Source organism: Humulus lupulus, chromosome 9, assembly GCF_963169125.1.
Source record: "Humulus lupulus chromosome 9, drHumLupu1.1, whole genome shotgun sequence".
NCBI lineage: Eukaryota > Viridiplantae > Streptophyta > Magnoliopsida > Rosales > Cannabaceae > Humulus > Humulus lupulus.
Genome location: NC_084801.1, coordinates 145,225,346 through 145,244,636, shown reverse-complemented (window position 1 = coordinate 145,244,636; position 19,291 = coordinate 145,225,346). Strand labels below are relative to the sequence as shown.

Below are 19,291 nucleotides of genomic sequence, written 5' to 3'. Positions count from 1 at the left end.
TATTTAATACACACAATCATACATGTCTAATCACATTACCACATAATTCATTTATAATACATCATCACGCATATAATCCAAAATAGGCCATCCAAGCATTGTAGTCAAGGTACTTAGCCTTAATTATCAAATTCAGGATGTTACAACTGTCCCATCCTTATTAAAATTTCATCCTCGAAATTTATTCACATACCTCGGAATACCAGTCCCTCGAACCTGACTATAACTCCAGCATGAAGTCCTTTACATGGTCACTACTTGCAACATTCTCACAAGAACAATAGTCTTAATCTGTAAGACCTTTTCTCTTTTATCCAGAATTCCACTGGCTTTTCCTTACATAGTAAGTTCCACTAAGTTTCCAGGGTCTCCTTACCCAATCAGGGGTTGTACTTATCACCTCTTTCTTCAACATTGGCACTAGTAACATCTTGTAAGCCTCTACCCATACTGGGGTAAGGCCAAATTATAGGCCCCTAGCCTAATCCCTATTAGGATCTCACAATCATAAGTCAACTCTAGAGACAAACTCCTATTTCCTTCCTGAACCATCGTATCCTTCTTAGTTCATCATACATGAAAGACATAAAGTTCTCAATCCTAGAACTCCACATTCCCATATTTAGACTTGGGAATTCTCATGTCCTTGTAATAACACAGACACTCCTGCCCTTAACGTACTTCTCATCCCTTATTTCACATTATTCTACTTGGAGTCACTCTACAACGCCCCCCCCCCCCCCTTTTTCCAGAATCTGGGAGTCCATGGGTTCCAATCTAACACTATCACTCTTGGTGTCCAATGGAGACGTACGGTCCCCTCTCGTACACATTCCCTCTTTTGATACCTCACTCACACCAACCATGGTGTGCCAACCAAATTGGTCAAATCACAACTTTCGTATTTACTTACCTCATCTTTAAACCAAGGTGGTCCACCCATAGGGTTTATAATCATATCCCTTTATACTAACTCCATGATACACTAGAATCATAATAGCCTTTCTGGCCTTTGATTATCATCTCTTGTTTACTAAACGATTAGGTTGTGGGCCTCCCAATATACAAAGTGTAGTCTCAACATTCATACAACTTCCTGGATGAAATAATCGTAAGGGGTGATTTAAGGTTCATCCCACATTTTCCCCTCAATGTTTGTATCCTTCAGATCACCCATTCGATCCGCATAACTTAACTCATCTATTCCAAAGTAGTAGGGTTCTTAACGTTTCCTACAAGATCCTCTTCCTATGTTTCACTGATCATTCACAGGATTATATTTGCCAATTATCAACCGCAAGTTCCAAATCAAACTCAGTCATTACTTCATTCTAACCGTGGTTAACCGGCATGACCATCAACATGCCATCCACTGTGAGGTGCAAATGATCACTCTTTCAGTTACACACGGGCGCACCGTAACTCATAATATACTGCACTATAACTCCACATTCCAAGCAAGGACGATGCCCCTCGCATCGTTCTCCTGTACCAGTCCATACATATAAACTCTAATACCATGATGTGTGAATCAATCTTTATACCAACTTTTGACAATCCGGTACACAACCATCCATTCAGATCAACTTTATGTTCTCATGTTACCTCAGTCAATGTATGGATGTCCTCAAAGATGCCTTATGTAGTAGTCGATGTGTCCCTCTGGTTTCACTATGCTTTTCGCCCCTAAGGCGTTCCTTTGGCAATTTCTTTACAATTTCTGTCTTGATTACCTCATACATGACTCCATTACCTCCCATATTATGACCTTGAATGTCCTCTGGAGAAATCAAAAATTCTTTCTCTTGGAACTTACCTTGTAACCCTGCTTCCCTAGCCTTTCCCTATCAATGAAGTTACTATTCACGTTCTGCTTTTAACTGGAAGTAGTCTGAAACATCCTTGATCAATCTGAATATGACTCATCAACATTATCCCTATACTCTATGCTTATCGAACTTACCTGGGTCACTGAAGCATTGGTCAATTTAAAAGTCTTCACTAATAATCCATCACATCCTACTTAGTGGAAGAGGAAATTCTTGAAACACCTCTTGCCTTGATCCTCAACTAGGTAATTCTTGAAAATGTTGTCCTATCCTCACAATCGGGTAATGAAACCTTTATTTTAGGTAATAGATACCTATCCCTAACAATCACTTCCTTGACTATCCATATGCGATACATATCCTAGTAAACTTGGACCTTTTCTTGTCAAACTGTATTGACGTGTCCCATAATAAGATGCTCCATCTGATCAACCATCAAGTCGAACACTTCTTCAACTGAACCTTAATTCTTCCCGCTGAGCTAGTTCCAATCTTCATAATGTTTCGATACCTCTTCTATCTCTGCCTTAATTCCATTGCACGCTCAATTCCCTAAATGCGACAATTATCCCATAGAATCCTCACGAACCCATCTAGAACCTTATCAGCCGATTTGGTATTCATCTGGACACCCTGTAGCTGCACCCGGGTCCTTTCCCTTTTAACCTTAGGAGTCACCATCTTATTTTACAATCCATGGCTGTCCCTTATTTTACCATCAAATCCACACTAAAGATCACATCGTATACCTCACAGAATTTGCACCATCAATTACTACCAATTTTCCCAGGTAGATGCTAAAATTTTAAGCCCTATGGCATGAAAACCATATTACATGTGCCACCCATTGACGTCTCTCCCAATAGATACATAGCACCAATTCAATCAACTCATTCTATAAACAGGAAAAAGAACTAAAAAGTAAATCGGTCACCTTCGAGGGGCTACCCTCAGGCTCTTACCACATTGAGACGGTCACTCAAATTGGGGTAGGGTTATTTGTATTCTTTAGTACTTCTGTCTTTGTCTTCAGGTAATTCCCCTTGATGTGCCCTACCATTCTTAATCGATAACATGCCTTCACTTAGCATTCTCCCACATGACGTCTCCTGTGCCTAGCGCATACCATGTAACCCCTCTGGACCTCATCGACGTCCTAATGGCCCCCCTGAACACTATGAACTCTCCTGTCAGGATCAGGAGTAATAGAACAATCGAAAGTCTTTCTCTCCTGGTTACTGGGCCTCTGCCCCTGCTCCTGCAAATGAGGATACCTTTGCCCGAGCTTTCTGCCCAACGACACTCTTACTTCATGTCTTGACTCCTGCGTCCTTTATAATAAGGGCCCTCCCTACTACCCAAGTGTAGGTAACAATCTCTAATACTAGAGAGATCCTAACACACTAGCCATCCCAGGGTTCAATCTTCGAGTAGATCGCTTCTTCTGGACCACACTTGCTGGTACCCAACAAAACACAAATTTGGCTAATCTACAAAGCTCACTAACATACTCTGTCACTGTCATACTATTCTGAACTGAGTTCACAAACTCATCTGTCCTTGCAACTCAAATTGTGTCATCGTAGTGCCTCTCTTTGGACAATTATCCGAGTTTCCTTTCAACCCACTATGACAATATTCTGAGTCTGGGATACAACTTCCCACCATGTTCAAGCATCCTCCCGCAACACGTATGTGGCACAAGCCACTCTATCATTGCCTTTCCCCCTATTTAGTTTAAGACGGGGCTAACCATGGCTATCCACTATGCAACTTTAAATGAGTCCAAGCCTCCCTCAGAGATGGAGGTTAACACTTCTAAAATCTTTCATATATTAATTCCCATTTGTTTCCACCATTAGGTTAAGTCGTAACTAGTGCCATTGTTGCCAACCCTCACAAGGCAACTTTCCCTGACAGAAGTCGATGTCTCAATCACATAATCTCTTACTCTTGCCTTTACAATCTCGCCTGTATGCCAGCAAACACCTGCCACCAATCCCAGGCCGACAGATGATTCTGGCCTCAACTGCCATCATTCACACTGCCTAATCTAATTGGCTACCTTGGATACAAAACTTGCAAATCTATCTGTAGCAAAAAACCTTGGCTACCAGCCCTGATACTCATATACAACGATAAACCATAACAAGGACAATCAACACAATAGCCATATAATACACATACTACAATACAAAACCATAATGCTCATGCATCATCATCAAACCTCATTTCCACAAAACACATACATATTCATCATGCTCCGTATTATAGCAGATAAGGAAACTCACATAAACAGTTAAACAAGTATTGCATTTAATACCAACCCTTAGTCAAGCTTATCTCTGGTAGTGAGTGTACATGTTCGGTCAGTCTTCAAGAACCATAAACCTTGGCACGCTCTGATACCAAGTTGTAACACCCTACTTCCTTAGAGCATTACCATGTGATTTATTAACGTGCCATTAGCTCGCTGATCGAGTTTTTAGGTAAAAGACTGTGATTGAATAAAGATAAAGACTCATTTAATATACATTAAGTACAAAAAGTTTTTCTTTCATTGAAATTCGTAAAAATGTTACATTGGGATCCCAAAACACTATTTTAAAATACATTTACAATCTGAAGGTACAATATAGTCGACCTAAGCGACCACATGTTCCTTAAAATAACCCTAGCCGTGGTGGTCAGGTGGGCCAAACATGTACACACAGCTCCACGCCCTCCAACTCATGGTTGTTCGACCCAATTTCCTTGCTCTTACCTACACCACAGAGCACCCGTGAACCGAGGCCCACTAAGAGAACATCAAGCACAACATACAATAATAATATACCTCAACAAAACATACTTAATCAGGGCAACAAATAGCTACCAGATCCTATTAGAATGCACAATGATATAGTAGTAGAACAACTCAAAAGCACAATGACATAACAACCTATTAGTACAACAATACAATAACACAGTAGTGCAATAACACGGCAGTACAATAACCTAATACAGTATGATAGCACGGCAACATAATAATACAACAGTATAATAACACAACAACTCAATACTACAACAGCGGCCTTCATCGATCGGGGTGCGTTACTAGGCTCCAATTCTGCGATCCCAGCCGAATGGGTGTGTATGGCACCCTTGAGGGTCTCGCCCTGGTAGCCAGCATTCAGCATGCTTAACCCCAATCTCAGCCCCTTGCCTCTCTCGCCACGGTTCTAGCTTAATGGGTGTTTACAACACCCATGAGGGTCTCGCCCTGGCGGCCAGGATTCAGCATGCATAACGCCGATCTTGACCCCTTGCCGATTAGTCATGATCCCATAAATGACATAATAGCTATAAACAATACATACATTACAACACACCACATATCTCTACGTGTACAAACAGTTCTCTTACCTGGTGTCCCGAGCTGACAACCCAAAGCAATTTCGAGCACGACTCCTAATCCCCAGCATGAGCGGTAAAACCTAGTCACAACATATTAATGAATATCCATCATGATCTAAATCAATTAAAAGCCTCTGGAATAACATACTAGCCTCCTGGACCTTGGATTCTACCAAACTGGGTCGTAAAATCCTTCCTGAGCCTTAACGTTTGAGTTCTCGAACTTAAAACACTCAAATGGCCAACATCTCAAATTTGAGCCGCGGCCTAGCCCCTAAAGGGCAGCGACGCGTCCAAGTCAGAGGAAAAATGCCTCTCTACTGAGGGACACAGGTTGCAGCGCCCTATACCTTATGTCGCGGCACGCCTAGGCAGAACAGAGGCTTCCCAGCCTCTTCGAACACACGAGCTGCGACGCCTGAAGAACAGGGCCGCGGTGCGAGCCCCAAAACCCTGAAACTCCACTATTTTCACTGTGTTTTCCTTAACTCAATTCACCAAAAATTCACCCCAGACATAAACTAAAGCCAAAATTAAGTCCCTCACCCAAATACCATAGACAACATAACCACACTAATAACTAAACCAAAACTCCATCACAACCCAAAATTCAAACCTTGAGTTTGAAACTCAAGAACATCAATATCAAACTCACAATTCAACAGAAAAGCATAGGAATTCACTTACCCCTTCTGCAAATGATGACCCTGAATTAATCCCCAACTGATCCTAGCTTAATTCCTCAGTCTCCAAGCTTCCCAACCCTCACTAGCCTGCGTGCTTACCAAAAGAAAGGAGAGAACCATGTAGGGAGAGTGAGAGAGAGTTCTTTCTACTTCTGGTGGGTTCTAGTATCTAAGGCCATCCAAGTCTTTCCCTAAGTAAAAAGTCCAAAATGCCCTTTAGACATAATCCTATCGTTTAGCAGCCCCAAGGGCAAAATTGTCATTTGCCATGTCCCACTAGTACCTCGAATATTCCTACAAATCTTCATTTAATCCCGATATACCCAAATCATTACTAATAATTGTCTGTTACATGATAAACCCTAGGCACATGCCAAGTTCTCAAAATACCCTTAGGCTCAACCCGAGTCGGGTATCAAACCCCGTTGTGACTATTTTGCAAATTTGCTCCCTAGGTTCGTCTCGGACCACACATCTCAAATATATCCTTGTAACATTGGGGTCCTTCTCATAGCACATACATATTTACATTTATGCCCTCAATGGGCCAGAACTACAAACACGCCTCTATTCACAAAAATGGGCCCACATGCATATTTAATACACACAATCATGCATGTCTAATCACATTACCACATAATTCATTTATAATATATCATCACACATATAATCCAAATTAGGACCTCCAGGCACTGTCGTCAAGGCACTCAACCTTAATTACCATAACCTAACCCATCTCTTAAAATTACCAATAGAGTATGACATTCTCATCACAACATAACCATGTAATCTTCATATCAAGTCGATGCCTCTCTAGATGCAACAAGCAAAGAACAACATGGCACCAAACTAATTAACATAATACAAAAATCATAATTAAAAAAAACTGACCTGCCGTCACCGAGGAACCAGCCTCAGTCTCGGTCTCGGTCTCAGTCTCAGTCTCTGACTCTGGCTGCATCAGAGCGAACACTCGAGCTGGAGTCGAGCTATCTGCCCCCTTTCGCTCATCATTCCATCGCCTTGGGAAATCTCTCCTGAAGTGCCAAACAAACCCACATAAGAAACATGCCCTTGCTCGGCATTCTCCTAGATGACGCCTCTTACAACAAGTGCATTCGGGGTAGATTTTCCATTCCTCATCCTTGCCCAATCAAATAAACGGAGGTATCACTGTCTGAGCTCTGCACTCTCCCTCGCAATTTCATTTCCTATGCTCTCAACAGCAAGAGCTTTCCCTACCACCTGAGTGTAGGTAGAGATTTCATGTACTGGGGTGACTCTAACGCCTTGATCTATTCTGGGATTCGATCCTTGGATAAATCGTTCTTTCCAAGCTACATCCGTGGGTACCATATCAAAAGAAAACTTGGCCAACCCATCGAATCTGTTAACATACTCAGTTACTGTTGCATTTCTTTGGACCAGGTTTAGAAACTCATTCATCTTAGCAGTCTTGACTGCATCATAGTAATATCTTTCATTAAATAGTTGCCTAAATTCTTTCCAGTTCATCGCAGCTGTATCTCATCTCTAGGATACTACTTCCCACCACATCCGAACATAATCCCGCAATACATATGTAGCACAGATCACCCTATCGTGACCTACCACCCCCATACTGTCAAGGATGGAACTGATCATGCCCATCCATTGCTCAGCTCTAAATGGGTCTAGGCCTCCCTTAAAAACTGGAGGGTAATATTCCAGGAATCTTCCACAAAGAAATTCCCACCTATTCTCAAACTTAGGTTAAGCCAATACTGGTGCCACTCCTGGCATAGCAAAGGAAGAGGTGTTCCTTGACAGAACTTGCTGCTAGTTTAAACACCTGATCTCTTCCTCTTGCCTCTGCAATCTTAATTGTATATCTGTAAACACCTTGTGCAAATTCTGAGGGGCAGATAAAGGGTTCAAGCCTTGGATGTGATTTTCAGTCTCGGTATAACCACCACCGAGTCCCATTAACTGCCTTGGGAACATAACCTCTGATCAATTTGCAGTCAATAATTTGACCCATTAAACATGATGAGCATATTCAAAAGCCTTCCTCCACGGGAACAATCACATAGCACCACACTCACATACCACTGCGGTACGAAAATACATGTCTACAACATTCATGCATCAATTCATAACCCCTACTCTTCCAACATACATACCATGCTCTCAACTCCACTAGGAAAATAACACGTTTATATATATTCACTAAGCAGGTAATCATTTAATCATATCAATAGTCAAGGTCTAAGCCCTCATTGAATCTCATGCTACCTAATAAGGTGTACAGGTACATCATTTACATTCTATTTAAGCAGTTAAGCATATAACCACATAAATAGTTACGATACTCTGAGTGAAGCTTGTCTTTAGTGACAAGTGTACATGCCCAGCTTGTCTACAAGAACCCTTAACCTCTGCTTGAGTTGATACCAAGTTGTAACGCCCTACTACCAAGAGACCATTAGGCTTTGTATTTTAAATAGTGCTAGACTCGCTAACCGAGTCATTTGGCCATAAACATGTAACTAAATGTGATTAACGATTTAGGGTTAAATTTTTTTGTCAAAGATACAACGTTTCACTAAAACGTTTACTGTATACATTGGGATCCCAAAATACATTTAAAAAGTTAATTAATGTAAAAGATTTACAATCAGCCAACCTAAGCAGTAAAATAGGGTTTAACCCTAGTTCCTCTTTAAACCCTCAGCCCTGGTGGTCGAGCAACCTCATATGTACACATTGTCACCTAAGCTCTCCAACTAAAGGATGGTCCAAATTTCTTTTACCTTTACCTGACCACCTTTACTTGCAAGAAAACTCAATCACATGCTCATAAGCAATTAATAATATGTCATCAAATCATAATAAGCAAGCCTAGCAGTAATAACCCTATCTCTACATGCAGGCAAGTACAAATAAATGATTATGGGATCTTGCGCCCTAAGTAGATGATTGTCAAGTCAATCTGGGGTCCTACGCCCTGAATAGATGATTTATTAAGTCAATTTGGGATCCTGCACCCAAAATAGATTACTTATTAAGTCAATCTGGGATCCTGTGTCCTAAATAGATGACTATTAAGTCTCTCTGGGGTCCTGCGCCCTAAGCCATGTGACGTTCCTATCACCTGAGCCTTTTAGCCCTGGCTCTGAGTAACTAGCCAAGCACTTTAGTTTTCTTCGACCAATAGGTCGGTCAAGCATTTAATGCTCATGTTGATTAGATTTAATCATTTTGGCCTGCGTTGAATTCGCTAATGTCGCTCTTGACTGATAGGTCAATTCCATACAACTAGGGCTCAATACTATTACCGATCTTTACTGATAAGTCAGAGCTTCACGACCAGTACTAAACACCATTGTCGTTTCTTAACTAATAAGTCAGTGTTTTCTCAATGAGGTAATGCAAATAGGCATATATCATATGTCGAAAATCCAGATTTAAGGCATTCAACATGCTTAGTCAATAATCGGAAGCATAATCATAATCATGCACAATTACAAAGACTCAAGCTCTGATCAATTCCATATTCAACAGCCATGCTATGCCATGCCATAACCACATGTATCACATGCATCACATGCTTCTCATACTGGGTGCAATTTTCTTACCTTTGGTCCAAGCATAGGTTACCAATATACGACCCTCAAGCACAATTCTGTTTCCAAGCCCCTGGCGACAACCTAGTCACAACCATAATATAGAATCCCATCAATAATGAGTAAATAAATAATTCCAAAATGAATCCTAGGCTCCTAGACATCGAATCCTCTGAAACTGGGTAGTAGGATCGATCCCGAGCCTTTAGAGTTAAGTTCCCACGACTAAAAACCAAACCTGGGCAAAACTGCACAGGCGTGCTGCAACTTGACCCTGGGGGTCTCGGCGCGCCTCCCTGACAGAGAGCCCTCTTCCTAGGTATTCAGGGTGCAGACCATGACTTGGTCCTCTAGAGTCGCGGTGCCCCCCCCCCCCCCCCCCCCCCCGGCCCAGGCAAAGCCCTCCTGGTTTTGGGTTCACCCAGGTCGCGACTTGTTAGAACAAGGTCGTAGCCCAACCTCAAACTCAGCCATTTCCTACGTTTTCTCCCATTTAAAATCCTCAAAAAACGTATCCAAACATATACAAATCCCAAAAAAAAGTTTCCAAACATCCCAATTTCCCAAAACCATGAAAACCCAAGTCCTAATCAAATCAAAACTCCTCAAAATGTAAAAATCCCATCAAGGCTTAAAATTCAAAAACTGAAAACTTAAAGCTTGGATTACCTCTAATTGATTTGTTTCCTAATTAAATCCTTCGGCTAATAAACTTCTAATCTTTCTTAGAATCGCTATGCCTCGATCCTTGCTTGAATCTGAGTCCTAAAACTTGAGTTTCCTTTGAAAATGCGAACAGTGTCAAAAAGGGAACATGAGAGAGAGAGAGAGAGAGAAAAAGAACGTTCTGAACGTTCTTTTATATTTTTGACAGGTTACTTTGAGCTTAAGTAACCTTAAGCAAATCCTAATGCTCGGAGTCCCAAAACCTCCCCAAGGGTAAAATAGTCAAAATTCCCAGAATTCCGTCATGATCTAACTAACTCCCAATATATCATCAAATAATTATTCCCATTACCCAATATCTCAGTAATCTGCTAAATACCCAATATACCCCTTGTCTTACTCCGAGTCAAGTATGGGTCCCGTTGTAACTTTCCCACTTGCTTGCTCCCTAGGATTGTCTTGTGTCAAGTAACCCAAATATATTCACATAGTAATGTAGTGCCACACACATACCACATATATGCCAAATATATCCATAACAAGCCAAATTATGAAAATTGCCCAATTAAACAGAAATGGGCCCACATGCATATTTAATACACCTAAACATGCATATCAAGTCATATTATAATATTACTCACATAATCACATAATAATACACAAAAATATCATATAGTCACATAATTCCATAATTTGTCATCCTGACCCCCTAATCAAGGCCCTAAGCCTTATTAGGAAATTCAGGACGTTACAGTCAGTGCTCCTTGGGCCCAGTGTCCATAGGAGGTAACCCAACTCCATGCCCTAGGACTGAGTATAGAGGACTCGGTGTTCTGCCCGCATCTCAAGATCAAGAGATTTGGTTAGTGCTCCTCAAGCGCAATGTCCATGGGAGGTGACCTAACTCTATTTTCACGCTACTAGGATTCTGAGTCTTCAGTCTCTAGACACTAATCCTACTCCGCTCTGAAAAAGCTTGGTTTCTTAGGTCGCAAACTCAAGACTTATTAGTTACCTAGGTGTTTTTATTCTCGGGGTATTGAAACTAGGCTTACTCTGCTTTTGACAAGCTTAGTTTCCTAGGTCATCCTCCGCAAGGCTTGGTACTCTGCGAGGCTACCCTAACTCTATGCCCCCAAGTAAACAAAGACTAGTTTGCATTCACTTGTCTAGGCCAGTGAGCAGGTGCTCTACGAGTAGTACATACAGAATAAAGGAAACTATTAAATGTTAGCATAATCTCTCAAAAAAATTACCATGTTTTGGCTACACAGTTTCCATTAACTATGCTCTGATGCTACAAGGGGATTACAAAAATTAATAAATTTACTACTCATATCACTGGTAATACCGGCGAAGATGCTCAGCATTCCGAGCATGGGGTTTCAATTCCCCATTTGGTCCGGCTAATTTTTATGTCCCGGGACATTCAATGCTCTCAACTTGGTGTGGGCCCTCCAAGTTAGGTCCCAGCACTCTCGCACCAGGGTCTCGAGTGGCCAAGAAGACTCTTCGCAACACCAGATCTTCGACCACAAACTTTTTATCCTTCACTTTAGAGTTGAAATATCTGGCTACTTTCTACTAGAAGGATGCTACTTGAAGCTGAAAACCTTTACGGAGCTCCTCCACAAGGTCCAGGGACTGTCGACGTAAAGCGTGGTTTGTGATCGGATCATACATATCCCGTCGGTGTGTGGAGATTACTGCCTCAACCAGGAGCATGATCTCATACCCATAGGCCATAGAGAATGGCGATTGGCCAGTGGAGGTCCTGGCAGTGGTGCAGTAACTCCACAATTCCCTGGGCAGCTCCTTGGGCCAATGGCCTTTTGCATGTTCAAGCCTTTTCTTCAAGGTGGCGTTCAGCATCTTGTTGATTGCTTCCACCTGCTTGTTTTCCTGCGTGTAGGCCACAGAGGAAATGCTCCTCATAAGTCTGTGCCACTGACAGAAGTCCGTGAATAGCTCATTGGCAAACTATAGGTCGTTGTCAGAGACTATCTTCCTTGGGTTCCTATAGCGGCAAACGATGTTCTTGATGACACAGTCATGTGCCTTCATGGAAGTTATTGTAGTGAGTGGCTCAGTCTCGACCCACTTCGTGAAGTAGTCGACTGCCACTGTTGCATACTTCACTCCTTCTTTTCCCATGGGCGATGACCCGATAAGGTCAATGCCTTAGACCGTAAAGGTCCAAAGATTGGTCATCTGTGTGACAGTCAGAATCCCTTGATCCACAGGGGGAAAGACTGGGTAAAAGCTATGCAATCCCACATAGCCTAGGGAAGGTCAAGAGTAATGATTCTAAGATTGTGTAGTTATGGGACTACACAATTCAAGAGGGCTTAAATGGATTGATGGGTACTACCTATGCTAAGAGGATGCATCTTCTTTTCGGCAGGCCATCACTTGAGAACTCCAAAGTTAAGCGTGCTTGACCTGGAGTAGTCTCATAATGGGTGACCTCCTAGGAAGTTTTCCCAGGAAGCGTGCGAGTGAGGATAAAGCACGCTAAAAATACTTGTGTTGGTTTGCAGGGCCAGTCGTCATTCCAGGAAGCATCCATAGTGACGTGGGGTGTTACAAATGGTAACAGAGCCTTGACCCAGCCGGAAGTGTGGCCGACGAGGATGACCAAGCCCATCACTTGAGAACTCCAAACTTATGCACGCTTGACTTGGAGTAGTCTCATGATGGGTGACCTCTGGAGAAGTTTTCCCAAGAAGCGTGCGACTAAGGACAAAGCACGCTGGAAAGACTCGTGTTGGTTTGCAGGGTCAGTCGTCATTCCAGGACGCAGCCATAGTGACGTGGGGTGTTACAATCTAGGTGAGCTCATTTGGAGGAGCTCGAGGTATATTGGCGAAGTGTTGGCACTTGTCACACTTTATGACATAGTCCATCGCATCTCCATTCATGGTAGGAAAACAGTATCCTTGTCTCAAGATCTTCTTGCCGAGGCTCTGCCCCCCAGCGTGGTCCCTACAAAAGCCATCATGCACTTCTCAGAGTATCAGGTCGAGTTCTTGCTTGGACACACATCGGAGCAAGGGCAATGAATACCTTCACATGTATAATCTGCTATCCATGATAACATACCGAGGCACCTGGTAAATAGCTTTCAAGCTTCTTTCTTTTCCTGCGGTAACTCACCGAAGATAAGATATTTTACTATTGGTTCTAACCAACCGTTCTAGGGTTGGACTGCTTCTACTTCCTCATGAGCTGAAATGCTTGGAGTAGCCAAGTATTCAACGAGGAATACATTGATCAACTCAGCATCCTTGGTGGTTGTGAGCTTGGCCAGGGCATCAATGTTAGAGTTCTGTTCCCGCGACACTTGTCGGATGGTGAAATTTTTGAAGCTGTTCAGCATTTCTTTGGTCCTCACCAAGTAAGCGGCCAATTTTTTCCCTCGAGCCTGGTACTCACCGAGTACCTGATTAACTACAAGCCGCGAGTCACTGAAAATCTCGAGGCTCTCGACCTTGAGCTCAAATTCTTGTCGGAGCCTAGCAATAAGCGCCTCACACTCTACTTCATTTTTTGAGGCGTCAAACCCAAATCTATGGGCGATCTGAACACTATGCCCCTCAAGGATACCAAAATGAGGCCTGATCTGCACCATTTTCATTCGACGATCCATCTATGTATAGCATCCACGTGGGCCCAACTACTAGGGCGTCTCTAGGTCTCTCGTGGTTTCCTGTCCACTCGGCGATGAAATCTGCCAGTGCATGTCCCTTTATGGCAATCCTCAGGTGATAAGTGATGTCAAACTGACTAAGTTCGACTCACCACTTTAGGAGTCTCCTAGATGACTCTAGCTTTCCTTAAGGGGTGGTTCGTGATGACCTAGATGGGATGTGCCTGGAAATAGGGCCTTCGCTTTTGAGAAGCTACCATTAGGCAAAAGGTCAGCTTCTCCATGTGCGGGTCTCTGGACTCCGCTCCGAGTAGCCTTTTACATACATAGTACATGGGGTGCTGGACATAGCTTTCGTCACGTACTTAGGCCGCACTAATGGTACTCTCTAAGACAACCATGTAGAGTAGGATGGGTTCTTCATCTACAGGCTTTGACAAGACAAGTGGGTTTTCCATGTGCGCCTTCAACTGTTGGAATGCTTGCTCACATTCATCCATCCATTCAAACCTCCGACCTCCTCAGAGTATGTTGAATAACAGGATGCACTTGTCAGTTGCCATTGAAACAAAGCGTGTAACAACCCAAAATTGCTAATAGGGCTTAGGGCCTTGATTAGCGTGCCGGGAGGGCATAATTGGTATATGTATGTTTAATTGGTTAAATGCGTGATTATGTGGCATGCATGATTAATATGATTATATGAATGTGTTATGCATGTTTACGAGTATGGGATATGCATGTGGGTCAGGGCATATTTGTAATTTTGGCCCGTTGAGGGTGATAACTCTTAAATAAAGAGTTATTTCATGTGCTTTTGAACTTATAATTGTGGAAAAATCGTCGATGATGATAGTTTTTTTTAGCTTTTGTAGCTAACTTTGGTGTTTTTTATGATCTTACTTTAGTTTAATTATTTTTGTAGTTTTTAATAGCTAATGGGTTAAAGGTAGTTTCATGGATAAATATTTGCACAAGAAATGAATTAACATGTGAAACTATTTAAATTGAATTTTTGATGGCTGAATTATCAGGTTTTGCTGCAGCAAAATAGATTTTGCTTAAGCATTTTGATCAAGCAGTTTTTGGGCACATAGAACACGTGGCAAGTCAATGGGTGAGCTGAAATATTTGCTGAGGTGGCAAGGGCAGAAAGCATCAGTCAACAGTTGGGAGAAAAAGATAAAAGAAAAGAGGAGACTCACGTTTTTTTGAGTAGGAAAGGCAATATTGTACTTTTGGGGATAATGGAGGAAACCTAGAATACACTTAATGAAGCATCAGCCGAAAAGGAAAGCAGGCAGCCATTTTTGGAAAGAAAAAACCAACAAGGAAGAAAGAGAGAAACCCATAAATCAACAAGGAAGAAGGAGGACGAACACAGAGAGCTCAAGCATCATTTTGGATTTGTTCTTTCTTCTATTGCTAAAATTTATCTTTATATTTTCTAAGTGATTTATGAATCTGAATATTATGGGCTGTTTTGATTGTGGATTAATGTTTATTAACTCAGCCATGAACTAATTTTTAGGGGGCTTGAATTGTTGATGAACCCTATGTTATAGTCTAGCAATTTCTTGCACTTTATTTTAGTAAAATCTCAATTGTTCATTCAAGTGTGCTTATACTAATTTCCTCTTGTTGTTTTGTCAGCAATGGCAAGATATTTAATTATGTTTAATGTTGGAAAGATTAAATGTAATGGGAAGAACTTGGATGACACAAGTCATAATCTAGGTTAGGTTATGTTAGTAAGTAACATAGGGACGTGTTATTTTCCTTGTGTAACTTTTGAGAATTAAACTTTGAATTGCATTCTTAAATATGATTTTGCATAGGAATATGTTTAATTAGGTCAAATAATTATAGTCATAAAATTCGGGAAAGTTTTATGAGTGTTTAAATGAATTCTTGTTAACCTGAGAGTTTTGCTATAATATTGCTACCGCAATTTGTTCAGGATGATTAATTTATGGGAAATCAATAATTCAAGTCCATTGCGCAATCCATATATTTCTTTCAAGTTTCTTGCTTAGTCAGTTTTAATTTCAGTATTTCCATTATTTTTAATATTTTGTTTAGCCTAAAAACAATCCATTTTATATTTAGTACTTTTAAGTTGTTTAGTGATTGTTTTGCTTATTTTTCTATTTTGTAATCTATGTGAAGACAATTTACTTATCATTGTATTACTTGTGTAACTACATGCACTTGCGTATTTTAAATCAAATATTTAATTTATCACAACAAGTTTTTGGCGTCGTTGACGGGGATTGGAATTAGAAATTTTTGCAATATCAATTACTTGCAATTTATTTTTTTTCTTTGTTGAGCTGGCTTTGTTTGCTTGCTCTTGTGCTTTTTCGGATGATTTACTATATGAACGAGCAAGAAGACATTGAACTATCTCCTATTGACCCTGAGATTGAAAGAATAGTTAGAAGAAGACTAAGGGAACAACGGGCTCAAAATCACCTTTATATGGCTGAAGAGGTTGAAGGAGTTGAGGGTGCTAATAATGTCACTAACGCAATTGTTATGGCTGATGATAGAGAGAGAGCCACAAGGGAGTATGCTGCCCCCATGTTTAATGAGCTTAATCCGGGCATTGTTAGGCCTGAAATTCAAACACCCCCATTCGAGTTAAAGCCTGTGATGTTCCAAATATTGCAAATAGTAGGTAAATTTAGTGAGCTGCCTATTGAGGATCCTCATCTTCATCTTCGTTCATTTTTGGAGTTGAGCGATTCTTTCAAGCTACAAGGAGTGAGTGACGAGGCCCTAAGGTTGAAATTTTTCCCTTTCTCTTTGAGGGATCGAGCTAGAGCTTGGCTCAATACTCTTCCTCCCAACTCGGTGACTACATGGAATGAATTGGTTGAAAAATTATGATGAAGTACTTTCCTCCTACCAAAAAATGCCAAGTTTTGCAATGAAATCATGTCATTTCAACAGCTGGAAGATGAATCATTTTGTGAAGCTTGGGAGTGATTCAAGGAGTTATTGAGGAAGTGCCCACACAATGGGATCCCACATTGTATACAAATGGAAACATTCTATAATGGGCTCAATTCTTCCACTCGCATGGTGTTAGATGCTAATGGAACTATTCTCTCTAAGACCTGCAATGAAGCCTATGAGATTTTGGAGAGGATAGCTAGCAACAATTATCAATGGTCCAATGCTAGAGCCTCAACAAGTCGAAAAGTGGCTGGTATACTTGAAGTGGATGCATTGACAGCTTTGGCCGCTCAAGTTTCTTCAATGACTAACCTTCTCAAGAACATGAGTTTGGGGGGAATGGTACAACCAACTGCTATGGGACAAGTTGCCGATGCATCTTGTGTTTATTGTGGAGATGGGCACACATTTGAGAGCTGTCCTTCGAATCTCACTTTGGTTTGCTATGTGGGAAATCAAAATGCCAACTGTAAAGACCCATATTCAAACTCTTATAATCCGGGGTGGAGGAAGCATCCAAACTTCTCATGGGGGGGTCAAGAAGCTAGTTCAAGCGGAGCACCAATGCAAAACAAGCCTACATATCCACCGGGATTTTCTCAACAACAACCCAGAGCTCAACCACCTCCTCCTCAAGTGTCTCAATCAAGCTCTTTGGAGAGTTTAATGAAAGAATATATGGCCAAGAATGATGGTGTGATTCAGAGCCAAGCGGCATCCTTGAGGAACCTAGAGATTCAATTGGGGTAGCTAGCTAATGAGCTAAGGAATAGACCATAAGGCACTTTGCCTAGTGATACCGAAAACCCAAGGAAAGATGGTGAGGAGCATTGCAAGGCAGTTACCTTGAGGAGTAGTAAAAATCTGGAATTGACTGAGGAGAATTGTAAGAGAAATAGCAAGCCCACTTCAATCCAAAGTAGTGTGGACAAGGGAGACAAAGCTGTGAATTCAAAAAATTTAAATGCTGATCCTGAAGCAATTGCTGCAGCAATTCCTCAGCAAAATGCTACAGAGAAGCCTATGAGCAAGCCACCTCCACCATTTCCTCAGCGCTTTCAAAAGCAACAACAAGATGGTCAATTCCTAAGATTTTTAGATGTTTTGAAACAACTTCACATCAATATACCATTGGTGGAAGCTTTGGAGCAAATGCCCAACTATATGAATTTTTTGAAGGATATTTTCACTGAGAAGAGGAGGCTTGGTGAATTTGAAACGGTGGCATTGACTGAAGGTTGTAGTGCTATATTGAAGAATAAAATTCCTCCTAAATTGAAGGATCCAAGCAGCTTCACAATTCCTTGTTCTATTGATGGTAGAGAAGTTGGTAGAGCAGTTTGTGACTTGGGGGCTAGTATCAATTTGATGCCCATGTCGATTGTCAAGAAGTTGGGGAATGGAGAAGCAAGACCAACCACAGTCAATTTTCAATTAGTGGACCGCTCTATGGCACACCCAGAAGGAAAAATTGAAGATGTACTTGTGCAAGTTGATATATTCACTGTTCAGGCTGATTTCATCATCCTTGATTATGAAGCGGATAGAGATGTTCCTATTATCTTGGGTAGGCCATTTCTAGCTACCGGGAGGACCTTGATTGATGTATAAAAAGGGGAGCTTACTATGAGGGTGAATGACCAATAAGTGATTTCAATGTGTTCAATGCTATGAAGTTTCCGGATGAGATTGAGGAATGTTCTAGGCTAAGTGTAATTAAGTATATCGTCGCTGAAAAATTCTACAAGGAAGCTTTTAAAGATGGAGTGGCGGTGAGGTCACTTGTAGAGCTTGAAGACTTAAGCGAAGAGAAAGAAAGCCAAGTTACATGGGTGGAGTCAAAGCAGCCCTTTGCTAAATTTAGGAGGCCCTTTGAGTCATTGACCTTATCGGAAGGGAATTTTAAGCCTCCTAAGCCTTCTATTCAAGAGCCACCAAAATTAGAGTTGAAGCCCTTGCCTAGTCACTTGAAATATGCTTATTTGGGAGATAATGAGACTTTGCCATTGATTATTTCAGCCATGTTAGGAACTAAAAAGGAGCAATTGTTGCTGGCTATTTTGAAGAAATATACAAGGGCCATTGGTTAGACCATGGCAGATATCATGGGTATAAGTCCATCATTATGTATGCATAAAATTTTGTTGGAGGATTGCCATAATAATTCTGTTGAGCAGCAGCGAAGGCTTAATCCTATCATGAAGGAAGTTGTGAGAGAAGAGATAATTAAATGGCTTCATGACGGAATTGTTTACCCAATTTCAGATAGTTCTTGGGTCAGCCAGATTCAGTGTGTTCCTAAGAAAGGTGGAGTCACGGTGGTGGCTAATGAAAATAATGAGTTGATTCCCACAAGATAAGTGACAGAGTGGCGTGTTTGTATGGACTATCGGAAGTTGAATAAAGCTACTCAAAAATACCATTTCTCGCTGCCATTCATTGATCAAATGCTTTATCTGTTGGCGAGAAAGGATTTTTATTGTTTCCTTGATGGGTATT

General features: G+C 41.4%; 1 protein-coding gene and 1 non-coding gene across 2 annotated transcripts; one reads left to right on the top strand and one right to left on the bottom strand.

Moving 5' to 3' along the window:
- Nucleotides 1–16,753: 16,753 nt before the first annotated feature.
- Nucleotides 16,754–16,860, bottom strand: LOC133802984 (small nucleolar RNA R71). Its single transcript, XR_009877724.1, has one exon. It is a non-coding gene; the product is annotated as a small nucleolar RNA R71 (small nucleolar RNA).
- Nucleotides 16,861–17,944: 1,084 nt separating this feature from the next.
- Nucleotides 17,945–18,882, top strand: LOC133800135 (uncharacterized). The gene is made up of 2 exons (XM_062238100.1): nucleotides 17,945–18,397; nucleotides 18,469–18,882. The coding sequence occupies exons 1-2, from the start codon at nucleotides 17,945–17,947 to the stop codon at nucleotides 18,880–18,882; spliced, it is 867 nt and encodes a 288-aa protein (XP_062094084.1).
- The last annotated feature ends 409 nt before the right edge of the window (nucleotides 18,883–19,291 follow it).

Excerpts from the sequence above, each read along its gene's own strand:
- LOC133800135 (XM_062238100.1), top strand. The coding sequence starts at position 17,945 with ATGCCCAACTATATGAATTTTTTGAAGGATATTTTCACTGAGAAGAGG. Across the intron at positions 18,398-18,468 it reads CCGGGAGGACCTTGATTGAT|TTTCCGGATGAGATTGAGGA; the intron begins GTATAAAAAGGG and ends AATGCTATGAAG.